The sequence below is a fragment of the Aotus nancymaae genome, unplaced genomic scaffold (genome assembly GCF_030222135.1).
Source record: "Aotus nancymaae isolate 86718 unplaced genomic scaffold, 86718_ANA_hifiasm-v0.15.2.pri h1tg000089l, whole genome shotgun sequence".
NCBI classification, from domain to species: Eukaryota; Metazoa; Chordata; class Mammalia; order Primates; family Aotidae; genus Aotus; species Aotus nancymaae.
This window is the reverse complement of record NW_026988504.1, coordinates 20120025-20135173: the sequence shown is the minus strand read 5'-3', so window position 1 is coordinate 20135173 and position 15149 is coordinate 20120025. Positions and strand designations below refer to the sequence as shown.

Below are 15149 nucleotides of genomic sequence, written 5' to 3'. Positions count from 1 at the left end.
GTAACTCAGATATGAGTTGAAAATGTGAAAATTTGAGGAATTTCTAAGTGTTGGTTATCACATTTGCATAATGTGAAAGTCTTTGGTTTAAAGTGAGGCTACATCATTTTTTGTTTGTAGTAGTAGTATTGTTTGAGAGGCAATCTTCTATGGGACTGAAGACCACATGCTTGGAGTTAAATTGTCTGACTTCAAATTTTGTCTCCACTATTTGCTGGTTGTGTGATCTTGGGAAACTTGATCTCTTCAAGTCTTTATCATAATATTTAGCACAGAGGCATATAGGAAGATTTGGTAGTGGGAGTGATTACTACTGTCTTAGCACTTCTGCTTCTCAGGGTTTATTTAAATAAACAGATGTAATTGGATTTCTCTGGTTTGTATGCCATTTGAAATTGGATTTCTCCTTATACCACAAAAGGTAAAGTTAAGGAACTCGATGATCTGTGATTTATAGTCTACTAACTTCTTTTTCTAGTGTTTGTCCACATATCTGTGTTCACGAAATTTATTGTGTATCATACCCCAAGTCAGTGTTAGGTTGAAGAGATAACTTCAGATAGGTAAATATAATTGCTTAAGTCTCCTAAATAAGCATATGATTTTTTATGTCTTTTTTTTTTTGACAGGAAATCCTTTTGTAGTATTGCTCATTCATAGTTGTTCAAAACCGAGAGTCCTCAAGGACAGAATTTACCTCTAAACAGAAAGATGGAAACTAAAGTTCATTTATTCTGCCAGGTATTTATTCAAAAGAGATTCTAAAGATTCCTTCTTTTTAAAAATTAATTTACATTACTTCATATTCACAATCAGCAAGCAAATTCATAGAGAATAGTCATAAGGAACCTGCCTAATAACTGAGATGACTTTTGAGCAATTTTAGTGAACATATATTGAACTCTCATCCCCTATATGTGCAAGATCTCACATATAGTACTGAGAGATCTTCTGTGGTATATGATCAGAGTATTTTTGGTGGGGGGAATGTACAGACCTGGATAATTTTTCTGGAGATCAAAAGAGTTAAACTTACATGAGAGGTTGTAGATAATATAATTAATGATGTGAGAGTTTAACCAAAAAGTAATATAGAGGATATGAAATTTCTTTAGCCATCTTTTCTGTGCTTCAGATTTTTATGCCCTTCTGTCTTTTTAGATGCTTCCCCCCCCCTTTTTTTTTTTTGCTAGCTTTGTGTCAAGTAAGACAAAATTTTTCAAATAAAAACAGATCTGGATTTAGTAAGGAGAGATTTTATTCAAAAGAATTATTGCCAGGGGAGAAAGGGACTATTTAAATTGGAAGAAGAGGAGGACTATTGCAATGGGAAAAATGCTGTGATCGTAAAATCTGCAAGCATCTCAAGGGTTGGGCAGAAGGAGTTTTCTGTTATAGAGAGAGGCTGGAAGGAACCAGGTGTGGGGAAATGGGGTGAAAGAGTAGGATTAGATAAGTAGATTGGAGAATATTTTATTATCAAGTCAGTCTATTTTGTTCTGATTATCAGTGGGGATAAAACAATTCAACTAACAATTTATGATGCAAAGAAAGGGAATTTTAAGGGTATGTGTCTGGCATTGTCATAAGTAAACAAGGGGGGCATTCCAGAGTCTTACCCAAGTCATTATGGGGAGGGATGGTTTGCAGTAAGCTATTTTCCGGAACACAAAATGGTGGGGGAATTCCTTTAACCCTCACTGTTTTCTGGGAGTTTAGGGCTCAAGTGAAATTCGGTATTGTCCATTGAGAGTCCTAATCTTTTAAATTTATTCTTTTAACAGATCTGATGCTACTGTGTAAAACATGTACCTATACTATAGTCTAAAAAAATAATTTCAGAGACTCTAGATAAGTACTGAGATATGTACTTTATGTCATATGTATCACATACATACATTTAAAATTTACCTTTTATACCTACTACTTCGTGGATTTTGCCCATATAAACTAATTTTGAAGATGCATTCTTAAAAATTAAAATTATAGAATTATACTACTTTGTTTTCCTTACACTGTATAATTTATACTTCCCAAATGGCTCACCTTTTCCTACAGTGTGTCTGAGATTCTTTTCTTTCTTTTCTTCTTCTGTATCAAGTTTCTAGTCACTCTTTGTTTTCATTCACTTGGCCTTTGGTAACAGGTTTTTCTGTCTTTTTAGATTTCCCATCCCTTTTCCTCCTCTGCTTTCTATTTTGGGTCGTTTTTTTCAAACTCTTTAGGAATTCTTTCATCATTTGTAATACACATCTCATCAAGGCAGTAAATCGAATTGCCTTCTTCAAACAAGTTAAAGGTGTGCCTTTGTCCCATCCCCTGGAAAACACTGATTTTTTTTTTTTTTTTTTTACTGTCTCCATAGTTTTGCCTTTTCCAGAAAAGATACTAAAAGTCACTGAAATAGTTCTGTTAATTTCCATCCTTTGGAAATAGAGATTCTCTCTAAACTTCCTTGGTAATCTTCTTTATAAATTGTCTGTGTAATCTTCAGGGTCACCTTTGGTTCAAAGGCTCAGGACTAATGCACCTTTAATCGACTGGATGCCGTCCAGTTGTCTTAAGCAAACAGCCAAATTTCAGGACAGAATATTTCTGACTACATTCCTCTTTTTCTAAACATGTTTATTGTCACTAAACTCTATTTCTTTTTTGGGGCGGCGAGGAGTGGGGAGAGCTGTCTATTTAGAAGCAATTTAGCTTTTTTTTTTTTTTTTAATTTAGGCTTTTTAAATTTTTTTGTAGAATGGCATTTATATATTTAATATTTTTTATTTTAATAGCTTCAGGGATACAAGTGATTTTTGGTTACATGGATGAATTATTCAGTGATGAAGTCTGGGCTTTTAGTGTACCTGTTACCTGAATAGTATACATTGTACCCAACAGGCAGTTATTCATCCTTCACTGCCCTGCCCCCTCTCCACTCCAAATCTCTACCACTCTATCGGCCTTTTTGTATCCATAGCTTAGCTCCCATTTATAAGTGAGAATATGCAGTATTTGGTTTTTTGTTCCTGAGTTACTTCACTTAGGATAATGGCCTCTAGTTTCATCCAAGTTGCTGTAAAATACATAATTTTTGTTCTTTTTTAATGGATGAGTAGTATTCCATAGTATATATACCACATTTTCTTTAACCTCTCATCGGTCGATGGGAACTTAGATTGGTTCCATACCTTTGCTATTGTGAATTGTGCTGAGATAAACATATGTGCGTAAGTGTTTTTTTGATGCAATGACTTTTTTTCCCTTTGGGTAGATACCCAGTAGTGGGATGGCTGGATTAAATGATAGATGTACCTTTATTTTTTTGAGAAATCTCCATACTGCTTTCTGTAGAAGTTGGACTAATTTACATTCCCACTAGCAGCATATAAGTTTTCCCTTTTCATCCAATCTGCACCAATATCTGTTGTTTTTTGACTTTTTTTTTTTTTTTTTTTTTTTTTGAGACAGAGTTTCGCTCTCGTTACCCAGGCTGGAGTGCAATGGCGCCATCTCGGCTCACCGCAACCTCCGCCTCCTGGGTTCAGGCAATTCTCCTGCCCCAGCCTCCTGAGTAGCTGGGATTACAGGCACACGCCACCATGCCCAGCTAATTTTTTGTATTTTTAGTAGAGACGGGGTTTCACCATGTTGACCAGGATGGTCTCGATCTCTTGACCTCATGATCCACCCGCCTCGGCCTCCCAAAGTGCTGGGATTACAGGCGTGAGCCACCGCGCCCGGCCATTTTTTGACTTTTTAATAATGGCTATTCTGGCTAGGGTAAGGTGATATCTCATTGTGGTTTTAATTTGTATTTCCCTGGTGATAGGTGATGTTGAACTTTTTTTTTCATATATTTGTTGGCCATTTGTATATCTTCTTTTGAGAAATATCTGTTCATGTTATTTTTCCACTTTTTAATTGGAGTACTTGTTTCTTCTCTGCTGATTTGTTTGAATTCTTTGTAAATTCTGGATATTAGTCCTTTGTTGGATGTATAGTTTACAAATATTTTCTCCCATTCTCTTGGTTGTCTGTTTACTGTGTCGATTATTACTTTTGCTGTGCAAGAGCTTCTTAGTTTAATTAGGTCTCATTGATTTATTTTTGTTTATATGTAGACTTTATTTATTTTTTGATTTATATGTAGACTTTATTTTTTTTTAAGAGCAGTTTTTAGGTTCAGAAAAAAATAAGCAGAAAGTACAGAGAGTTACTGTATACCTACTACCCCTATACATGCACAGCTTACCCTACTATCAACATCCTGTACCAGAGTGGTACATTTGTTGTAACTGATGCATCAACACTGGCACATCATTATCTCTCAAAGTCCATAGTTTACATCATTAGAGTTCACATTTGTTGTTGTACATTCTATGAATTTGAACAAAGGTATTATGACATATAGTCAACATTATAGTATCATATAGAATAATCACATTGCCCTAAAATCCTCTGTGCCCTAGCTATTTACCTCTTCTTCCCCCATCCCCTGGAAAACACTGATTTTTTTACTGTCTCCATAGTTTTGCCTTTTCCAGAATGTCCTATAGTTGGAATTATACAATATGGAACCATTCAGGTCAGGCTTTTTCACTTAATGTGCATTTAAAGTTTCTGTATGTCTTTTTAAGGCTTGATAGCTCACTTCTCTTTAGCACTAAATAATATCCCATCCTCTACATTTAACATAGTTTATTTATTCATTACTGAAGGACATCTTTATTGCTTTCAAGTTTTGGCAATTATGAGCACAACTGCTATAAACATCCAATTGTAGGGATTTGTGTGGAAATTAAGTTTCAACTTGTTTGCGTAAATACCAATAAATGCAATTGTTGCATTGTATGGTAAGAGTATGTTTAGTTTTGTAAGAAACTGCCAAACTGCCTTCCGAAGTGGTTGTACAATTTTGCATTCCCATCAGCAATGATGAGAGTTCTTGCTTCACATCCTTGCCAGCATTTGTTATTGTCAGTGTTTTGGATGATTACCATTCCTTTTTCTTAATTGAGTTTTTTCTTATTATTTTAAATTGACAAATAATAATTGCATATATTTATGGGGTATATTGTAGTATTTTGATCTATATATACATTATAGAAATATCTAATCAAGCTATTAACATATCTATCACTTTATAAACTTGTTTTTTGTGGTAAGAACATAAAAATATTTTAGTGATTTTGAAGTATATGGTACACTGTTTATTAACCATGTTCACCATACAATGCAATAGATCACTAAAACTTGTTTCTCCAGTCTAACTGAAACTGTACCCTTTGATCAGTGTCTTCCCTTTGCCCATCCCTCTTCCTCCCCCAAACTTCTCTATCTCCAACCTCTTTCTACTGTCTGTTTCTATGAGAACAACTTCCTTAGATTTCACATGTAAGTGAGATCATATAGTGTTTGTCTTTCTGTGCCTGTATTATTTTACTTAGCATAATGTTTTCCAGTTCTATCCATGTTATGGTAAATGACAGTTTCCTTCTTTTTAAAGGCTATATAGTATTCATTTGTATATATTCACCACATTTTCTTTATGTATTAATCTGTTGATGGACACTTAGGTTACTTTTATATCTTGGCTATTGTGAATAATGCTGAAACAAATATGGGAGTGCAGATATCTCTTCAACATACTAGTTTCAATTCCTTTGGATTTATACCCAGAAGTGGGATTGCTGGATCATATGGTGGTTCTGTTTTCAGTTTTTGAGGAACCTCCATGGTGTTTTCTAGGATGGCTGTACTAACATTCATACCAACAGTGTGCAGATGTTCCCTTTTCTCCACATCCTTGCCAACACTTGTTATCCCTTGTCTTTTAGATAATAGCTATTCTAAGAGGTGTGAGATAATATCTCATTGTGGTTTTATTTTATGTTTCCCTAATAATTAGTGATATTGAACATTTTTCACAAACCTGTAAGCCATTAGTATGTCTTCTTTTGAGAATGTCTGTTCAGATCCTTCACCCATTTTTGAATTGGGTAGTTAGTTTTCTTGCTTGAGTTGAGTTCTTTATATAATTTGGGTATAAATCCCCTAATCCCTTAACAGTTGTGTGATTGACAAATATTTTCTCCCCTTCTGTGGGTTATTTCTTCCCTTCTGTGGGTTATTTCTTCCCTGTCAATTGTATCCCTTGCTGTACAGAAGCTTTTTAGTTTCATGTAATCCCATTTTTCATTTTTGCTTTTATTGCCTGTGCTTATAGAATCCTATTCAAGAAATAATTCCCTAGACCAGTGTGGTAGAGCTTTTCCCCTATCTTCTTATAACTTTACAGTTTTAGGTCTTGTGTTGAAATCTTAAATGCATTTCAAATTGATTTTTGTATATGGTGTGATATAATGGCCCAATTTCATTTTTCTGCAGGAGGATATCCAGTTTTCCCAATGCCATTTATTGAAGAGACTGTTCTTTCCCCATTGTGGGTACTTAGCCCTTTGTTGAAAATCAGATTATTGTAAATATTTGGATAATTTCTAAACTTTCTATCTCATCCTATTAGTTAGTGTATCTGTTTTTATGCCAGTACCATTCTGTTTTGATTACTGTAGCTTTATGATTGAAATTGTAGAAATTAGGAAGAATAAAAATTTTGAAATTAGGAAGTGTGTTGCCTCCAACTTTGTTCTTTTTGCTTAAGATTGCTTTGGCTATATGGAGTGTTTTCTGGTTCCGTATAAATTTTAGGATTTTTTGATTTCTGTGAAAAATGACATTGGAATTTTGGGAGGAATTGCATAGAATCTGTAGATAGCATTGGATAGTGGGACATTTAAACATATGAATTTTTTGAATCCATGAACATGGGCTATCTTTTCATTTATGTTTTCTTTAGTTTCTTTTTTTCCAGTTTTTTTTTAATCAAAGTTTTATAGTTTTTTGTTAAACTTTCACCAATCTAACAGGTATGTAATGGTATTTCCTTTTAATTCACAGTTCCCTAATCACATTATAATGTTGAGCCTCTGTTCATATTCTTACCTACCACACTTCTGTACATCTTCTTTGGTGAGGTGTCTGTTCAAGTCTTTAGTTCATTTTAAAATTGAGTTCCTTTTTATTATGTTTTAAGAGTTCTTTGTATATTTTGGATACCAGTTCTTTATCAGATATGTCTTTTGAAAACATTCTTTCCCAGTCTATGACTTGTCCTTTCATTGATATGGTGTCTTTCACAGAGCAGAAGCTTTTAATTTAAATGAAATCTAGCTTATCAATCATTTCTTTCATGGATCATGGCTTTGGTTTCTATCTAAAATCTAGCTAATTTTTTATAATAAAAAATTGCTTTGCAAAGAGTATGATAAACTTTTGTACCTCAATGTCTTAAGAGCTAGATCCAGGCCAGGAGAGGTAGCTCATGCCTGTTATCCTAGCACTTTGAGAGGCTGAGGTGGGAGGATTGCTTGAGCTCAGAAGTTTGAGACCAGCCTGGGCAATGTAGTGAGACCTCATCTCTACAAATAATAAAAAAAATTAGCCAGGTATGATGGTGCATGCATGTGGTCTCAGCTTCTCAGGAGGCTGAGGTGGGAGAATTGCTTGAGCCTGGGAGGCCAAGGCTGCAGTGAGTCATGACTGCACCATTGCACTCCACCATAGGCAACAAAAAGAGACCTTGTCTCAAAAAAAGAAAAAGTGCTAGATTAAATAACCATTATATTTATTCATAAATGATGTTCATTTTATAGCTATATAATGCACTAAGGAAAAATGGAGTTATTTAGAGTATGTACTGAATCTGGAAAAATAATACACTAGTGAGTAAAATCTTTTTCAACAAAATTCTCTTTGATAGCACTATTTGAGAAAGAATATTAATCTAAAATGAATGATTTGACCCAGAATGTCATATTTAATATGTTTGTGCAAAGATAACATGCTTGACTGTGGCCCTTATATTCCCTAGGCAGAAGAAAATATTGACTTATTAGATGATGGCTCTAATTCTTTTGCAACTGACTTGCCATCAGGAACTATTGACCACAAGAAATACACCAGGTTTTCTAAAACAATAGAGAAGAAAATTTCACGGGAAATTAGGAGTTTGAGCCCAGAATATAAAAAAATGTAAGTTAAAAACTCTGAACTTACTTTATTGATTTATACTTTTGCAAGTTAAGAGTGTCAAAATGTAGCTTATGTGTTCCTATAATGTACCATATGTATAGGATCATTCTTTCAGTAGCATAATTTAAACTCCTAAATAGCTGTTCTTACATTTTTTCTGACTTCTCCCATAGCCATGTGGAAGCCTATAGGCTTCCGTATTGTGTTAGTCAGTTCTTACATTGTTATAAGAACTGCTTGAGACTAGGTAATTTATAAAGAAAAGAGGTTTAATTGCTCATGGTTCTGCAGGCTTTACAGGAAGCAAGGCTGGGGAAGCCTCAGGAGACTTAGAATGGTGGTGAGAGGTAAAGGGGAAGCAAGCATATCTTCACAAGGCCAGCAGGAGAGAGAGTGAAGGGGGAAGTGCCACATGCTTTTAACCAAACACATCTTGTGAGAACTCAGTATCATGAGAACAGCAAGGGGGAAATCTGTCCCTATGATCCAATCACCTCCTACCAGATCCCTACCCCAACATTGGGGATTACAATTCAACATGAGATACGGGTAGGGACACAGAGTCAAACCATATCACATGTGGAAGCCTATAAGGAAGCTGTAAGCTAACTGGAATCATAGAATTCCAGTTAGAGGAGAACAATTATCCATATGTCTATTAAGTTTGTCTTAAAGAGAATTTAGGAAGGAAACAGAAGGTTCTCCCCTCTAGGCTTGGCTTTGTGCTTTCCATGAAATTAAGCTATTTGAATCTTTTGGCGGTTCTTTCTTGTATGCTGCATTGACTGGTTGCCTTTTGTTAGTTATAGAAGTGCTAGCATTTTATATGCACATAGGAGAAATACTCAATCTGTATTTATTATTTATAAAATGACTGAAAAAATAAAAAAAAATTATCCAAAGCCTTTGGGAAAACATTCAGAACTTATGTCACTTTATCTTTCTCTAACTAAATGCTGCTCTTACCTGTTGGTGAAAACTGGAAATTACCTACACATTGTGATTGGAGAGGCACTTAAATAAAAACCTCCTCTAACTTCCAGAAGTCTGTATTTTCCTTTTATTTAATCTAACATTTTTACCACTACTCCTGTTTGTTAGGTGGCAAAAGATCAAGCAATTATTTCTAGAAGACTACAATAAAACTTGTTATCTAGGAAGAAAAGGAAGGTCGTGGGAGCATCCCTTTACCTTCATCCATTAGAATTGTTCAAGATAGGTTAGCACTGTGAGAAGCACATGCCTCGAAAGAATGAGGTATAGTGCATGTTTTCACTTGTAAGTGGGAGCTAAACAATGGGTACACATAGACATACAGAGTAGAATAATAGACATTGGGACTACAGAAGGTAGGAGGAGGGGTGAGGGTTGAATTTGGTGATGAGTACACTGAAAGCCTAAACCCACCACAATGCCATATGTGCATGTAAGAAATCTGCACTTGTACCCTCTAAACATATAAAAATAATTTTTTTTCAAAAATAGGGTACAGGGCAAATGTTTTTACTTACTCATTATTTATACCCAATCATCCTTATTATATGAAATGTGTGAAGCAGCTCATAATTAAAAAGTACACTTATACTTTTGTTTACCTAAATAAGGAAACAGGCAAAATTAATATAAGTAGAGAGTTTATTTGGGCCCAGGTTGAGGATTCTGGGAGGTACCTGGAGAACAAAGGAGAGGCTCAAGTTTTTAAAGAAAAAAGGTACCAATCAGGAGGGGTTGATTACAAAAGTTGTTTTTCAGGAATTCTCACTGGTTTACAGAAATAACATTGATTAGCAATTGGCTATACATTGCTGAATTGTAGGGTATGAGTTATGGTATCCAGTGTATGGCATTGTGAGGTTAATTTGTGGCTACTTGGTGACACAGTCTACAGTCCATATAGCAGGCAACTTTGAAATAATTACTTAGCTCAAGGGGACATGAGATAGTGACTCCTATCTACTTTTAATGCTGCTTTGGGCCTGATAATTTAAAGAGGCCTTGCACTCATAAGATTAAACATTTATTTTCTTTCTCATTTTTTGAAAAAAGGTGAAAGATCAAAAGTCATGTAGTGGAGTGGAAGTCATGATTATACTAGAAATAAGAAGGCTCAGCTTCAATAATGATATGTGAGGGATATGAAGCACTATTAAATTATAGGTTATGACTCATTAACGGGTCATGAAATCAGTTTAGGAGGTCACTACTAGTTTTTTTTTTTTCTTCTTTTTTGAGGCAAGAATTTACTCTGTCATCCTGGCTGGAGTGCAGTGGCATGATCATAGCTCATTGCAGCCTGGAACTCCTGGGCTTGAGGGATTCTCCTGCCTCAGACTCCTGAGTAACTAGGATTACAGGCGTGCACCACCACGCTAATTTTTAAATTTTTTGGAGAGATGGAGTCTCACTATATTGCCCAGGCTGGTCTTGAACTCCTGGCCTGAAGCAGGCCTCCTACCTTGGCCTCCCAAAGTGCTGGGATTACAGGTGAGAGCCACTGCAGCTAGTTTACTACTAATTTTTGTTTTAAATAAGTACATTAGAATTGAAAACATTAGAGTGCTTTTTCTTCCTTCTCTCCCCCCTCGCTTTCTATTGCACTCCTTCTCTCTGTATATGTATATTGCACCTCAGTAGAAAATGTACTTTTGACTGTGGGTCATAGGCAAAATAGTTTAATGTCCTTGCTTTTGAGACTAGAGGACTACAGAGGGATCTAATCATATGGCAGCTTCAGGGAAGTGAAGAGCAAAGTATGGGAGTTCACAGGGTGTGAATTTGGGAGATTAGATTTATAGGGATAGTGTGTCAAAAAAGCAAGGTACTTTTTCTTGGAGAAATAAGTCAGAAAAAAAAGAGCAGGGTACACCATAAATACATACAATTTTATTTGTCAATTAAACAATAAATACATACAATTTTATCTGTCAATTTAAAATAAAATAAAATTGAAAAAAAAGGCCAAGGTACTTGCTAAAGAAGAGGAATGGCATGAATGATAATTTTTTTTTTTAAATGTCACAGTTTTGCTTAGGGCTGAGTTCACCTGAAGCTGTAGTAGATAGTGTAGTTAGTCACTGTCCTGTTAGGGTTTTTCTTGAAATTTAGGTTTACCCTGGATTACTTGAAGCATTTGAGAGTATGTGTCTTCTCTTTTAAAACTTAATTCAAATATATTTCATAATTATATCTTATCTCATTGTTGTATAGTTTATGGTAGTGGTCTCCCACCTTCTTGGCACTAGGGACTGGTTTCATGGAAGGTAATTTTCCAAGGACAAGGGGATGGGGAGGAGGCAGGGGTGGTTTCTGCTGTTCCACCTCAGAAGATCATCAGGCATTAGTTTCTAATAAGGAGGCACAACCTAGATCCCTTGCATGCACAGTTCACAGTAGGGTTTGTGCCCCTATGAGAATCTAATGCTGCTGCTGATCTGACAGGAGGTGGAGCTCAGGTGGTAATGCCTACTCTCCAGCCACTCATCTCCTACTGTGCAGACTGATTTTGGTCTGTGGCCCAGAGGTTGGGGACCTCTGGTTTATGGAATGTTTGTGTTATGAAAGGTCTTGAGATCGCACCACTGTGCTTTAGCCTGGGCAACAGAGTGAGAACCTGTCTCGAAAAAAAAAAAAGAAAAGAAAAGATAAAAGAAAGATCTTTGACAGTCTAATAAGAAGAGGAAAAAGGAGAAAGAAGATAAAACCAAACAATAAGCAAGAAGAATGAAGTTCAGCTTCTAGTGCCCAAACTTTAGTCCTGAAATACCATTTCTTATTAGAAGGCTCTTTAGAGAAATACTGATTGCATGTCTGTGAGAAGAAATGTAGAGATAAACCTGGAACATCTTATCTTCCAGAGATAAGGAAACTATTAATAAAAAAGACTGCTACCAGGGATCAATCAGAAGGACTCAATGGCCTACTTGAAGAGGCTCCCACCTTTTCTTATAAAAGATGAGAAAATTAGAGCATCAATAAGAATAATAATTTTGGGAATTAAACTGCATCAAACATATTTAAGTCCATGTATTCAAAAGGGTATAAAATTATTTTGTCATTTTTAGAGGTTACAAGTGAGCCAAATCTTTGTTATGAAAAGTGGTAAATCAAGGAAAATAATAGAGCAATTATCTTGCCTTTCTTTCTTGTTTTTTTTTCAATCAGTTGAATCTCTCTACATCTTGCCTTTCTATATGAACTGTACCAAATAGTACATGAGAGAAACCAAATAGTACATGAGAGAAAGTTTCTATTTGTAGAAATATTCTAGCAGCCAGGCATGGTGGTGCATGCCTGTAGTTCAGTACTCAGGAGGCTGAGGTGGGACAATCACTTGAGCCTGGGAGTTTGACTGTAGTGTGTGCTATAATCACACTTATGAATCTCTACACATACAAAAAAGAAATATTCTAGCTAATGATTGAAGGAATGATAGATTTATAACATAACCACTTTGCAGTCCCTCATGATTTATCATTTTTATTTATTTCTTTTTGAGACAGAGTCTCACCCTGTCACCCAGGCTGGAGTGTAGTGGTGTGATCTTGACTCACTACAACCTCTGCCTCCCCGATTCAAGCAATTCTTCTGCCTCAGCCTCCTGAGTACCTGGAACTGTAGGCATGTGCCACCATGACTGGGTAATTTCGTATTTTTTTTTTTTTTTTTTTTTTTTAGTAGAGATGGGATTTCACCATGTTGTCTAGGCTAGTCTCGAACTCCTGACCTCAGGTGATCTGCCTGCCTCAGCTTCCCAAAGTGCTGGGATTACAGGCATGAGCCACCATTTCTGGCCAGTCCCTATAATATACTGGATCTAGTAATTTGTATAAGTAGCTGCTAATACCACAAAAAGCCAATTGGACATTATGTACTTCCTGATGGCATAACATCACCACCTAGGTAGTGGTTTTGCATCTCCCTCAAATATTAAACATTACTATGTTCAATCCTCTAGAATCCTACAACCATGGTGATACAATCAGCAAAATCCCAACTGTGGAAAATCAGCAAGGACAAATGACCTAGTAATAATAATTATAATGATAATAAAAAGTATAGAAGGAGAACTTATAGATGAAAAGAAGTTTAAAAGACATTTCAGTCAACTGTGATGCTGGGATTTTGTTAAGTCCCGATATAATATGTTAAAAAATTTCATGAAATTTATGAGACAACTAGAAATGTGAATACTACCTGTATACTTAACATTAAGAAATTGTTAATTTTTTAGCTGTCATATGTTTTTTGTTTTGTTTTGAGATGGAGTCTTGCTGTGTCACTCAGGTTGGAGTGCAGTGGCTGGATCTCAGCTCACTGCAACCTTTGCTTACCAGGTTCAAGCAATTCTTGTGTCTGAACCTCCTGAGTAGCTGGGACTACAGGCGTGTGTCACCATGCATATACATATATATATTTGTATTTTTAGTAGAGACAGGGTTTCACCATGTTGGTCAGGCTGGTCTTGAACTTCTGACCTCAAGCAATCTGCCTGTCTTGGCCTCCCAAAGTGCTGGGATTACAGGTGTAAGCCACTGCACCTGGCCCATAATCGTGTTTTAAATTTAAAGACACATTGTAGAGATTTTTATTAAAATCTTTAGAGATGAAATAATATACTGTGATTTATTTCAAAAATAAGGGATGGGAACAGGGATGAGATATAGATGGAATAGGATTGGCCATTGTTGAAATTGGGTGATGGAATTCTGTATACATTTGTGTATGTTAGAAAATTTCCATAATTAAAAGTTGAAAAGAAAAAGCAGAAGTAAAAAGAAATTCAAGAGTGATTCAATTTCTGTGTAATTTAGGTTTGAAACATCAATATTCCTTTGTGGAGAAGAAAAGTCCTCTGATTTGGCAGAAGAAAAAGAAGTCAGGAGAAAGAGTTTACAAGTACAACAGCACAGCAAAAGAACTGAGTTAAATAAAAATTTGGAAATTTTTCTTTTATTTTCAAGTGTTCTCCTTAGCCTTCAAACATTCCCTTATATTTTTTAGTCCATGTGTTGAAATGTCACAGTCTTAAATATGGCTACTTGCTCTTGCTCCTTCTTTTCTCCTCTTCTTTGTTTTCCTTTTCCTTCTCCTCCTTTAAAAAAAAAAACAGAACTAGGAATCTTTTCACCTTATGAAAAATTTGCCTTTATTCTCTATTAAGCGATTTTTTTTTTGTCTTTTTTACTGTGCTCTCTGCTAACATTTTTGATTTTTTAACAGTGATCCTAGGTGTTCTTTGGTTTGTGGCAGCGTAACTCCAAACTTTGCCTCCATCTTCCCATGAGTCTTCACATGATCTTTCTTCCTGTGTCTGTATCTCATCTCCTTCTTCTTTTCTCTTATAAGCACATCTGTCATTGTATATTGCATTTCAGGATCTTAACTTGATTACATTGGTATTTAATTTATTTTAGTTAAATTGTTTTAAAATTATAGAATCTAAGATTCAGCAGTAGATGTCTTGGGGAGCCCCAGATTTGGTTTGCTAGTCAGGGCCATACTGAATATTTTCTTCTGACCATGTTCTTTCCAATTCATTTTATATGCTAAGGACTGTTAACACAAGAATATGCAATTCCTATGGAAAAATAAAAGACCAACGTTTTAACCACTATTATAAAGCTATTTTATAATAGTTGTTTATTTGTAGATAAATATTTAGAAAACCTCATGCTTATGTATGGTTATTTTCCCTTAGTAGGCTATTGGCACAAAATCAGCTCCTTTTCCAAGAAAAGCTGCTGATTCTCATGGTATAATAATTTGTTTTTTTGCAGCATTCCAGGATGCCTTGAAGATTTTCTGTAGGATAAAAGGTGGTTGAGTTTTAATTGATGAAGCGTTTGCTGTTTTGGATAGCATGGATATTCCTATAAACCCTGAAATTTTTGAAGAAGTGATAAAACATACCTATATTGACAGTGAGTTATTTGCATTGAGATATATATGTCAATATATGTGTGCATATATTTATGTATTTTTTTCTGGATATCAATTTTGTGATCTGTCCTTTGCTTCTCCTTTTTTCTCTTGATTTTTTACCTTTTGCCATTGACACCATTTACTGG

At 35.3% G+C, this 15149-nt stretch overlaps 1 protein-coding gene across 1 annotated transcript in view; it reads left to right on the top strand.

The window, feature by feature from the left end:
• Positions 1-711: 711 nt before the first annotated feature.
• The window catches only part of EFCAB13 (EF-hand calcium binding domain 13), a 109433-nt gene continuing 94995 nt past the window's right edge, over positions 712-15149 (top strand). Inside the window, 4 exon segments of the mRNA XM_064369427.1 lie at positions 712-741; positions 7922-8082; positions 13893-14041; positions 14859-15002. Of these exon segments, the coding sequence (XP_064225497.1) occupies positions 712-741; positions 7922-8082; positions 13893-14041; positions 14859-15002 (484 nt within the window).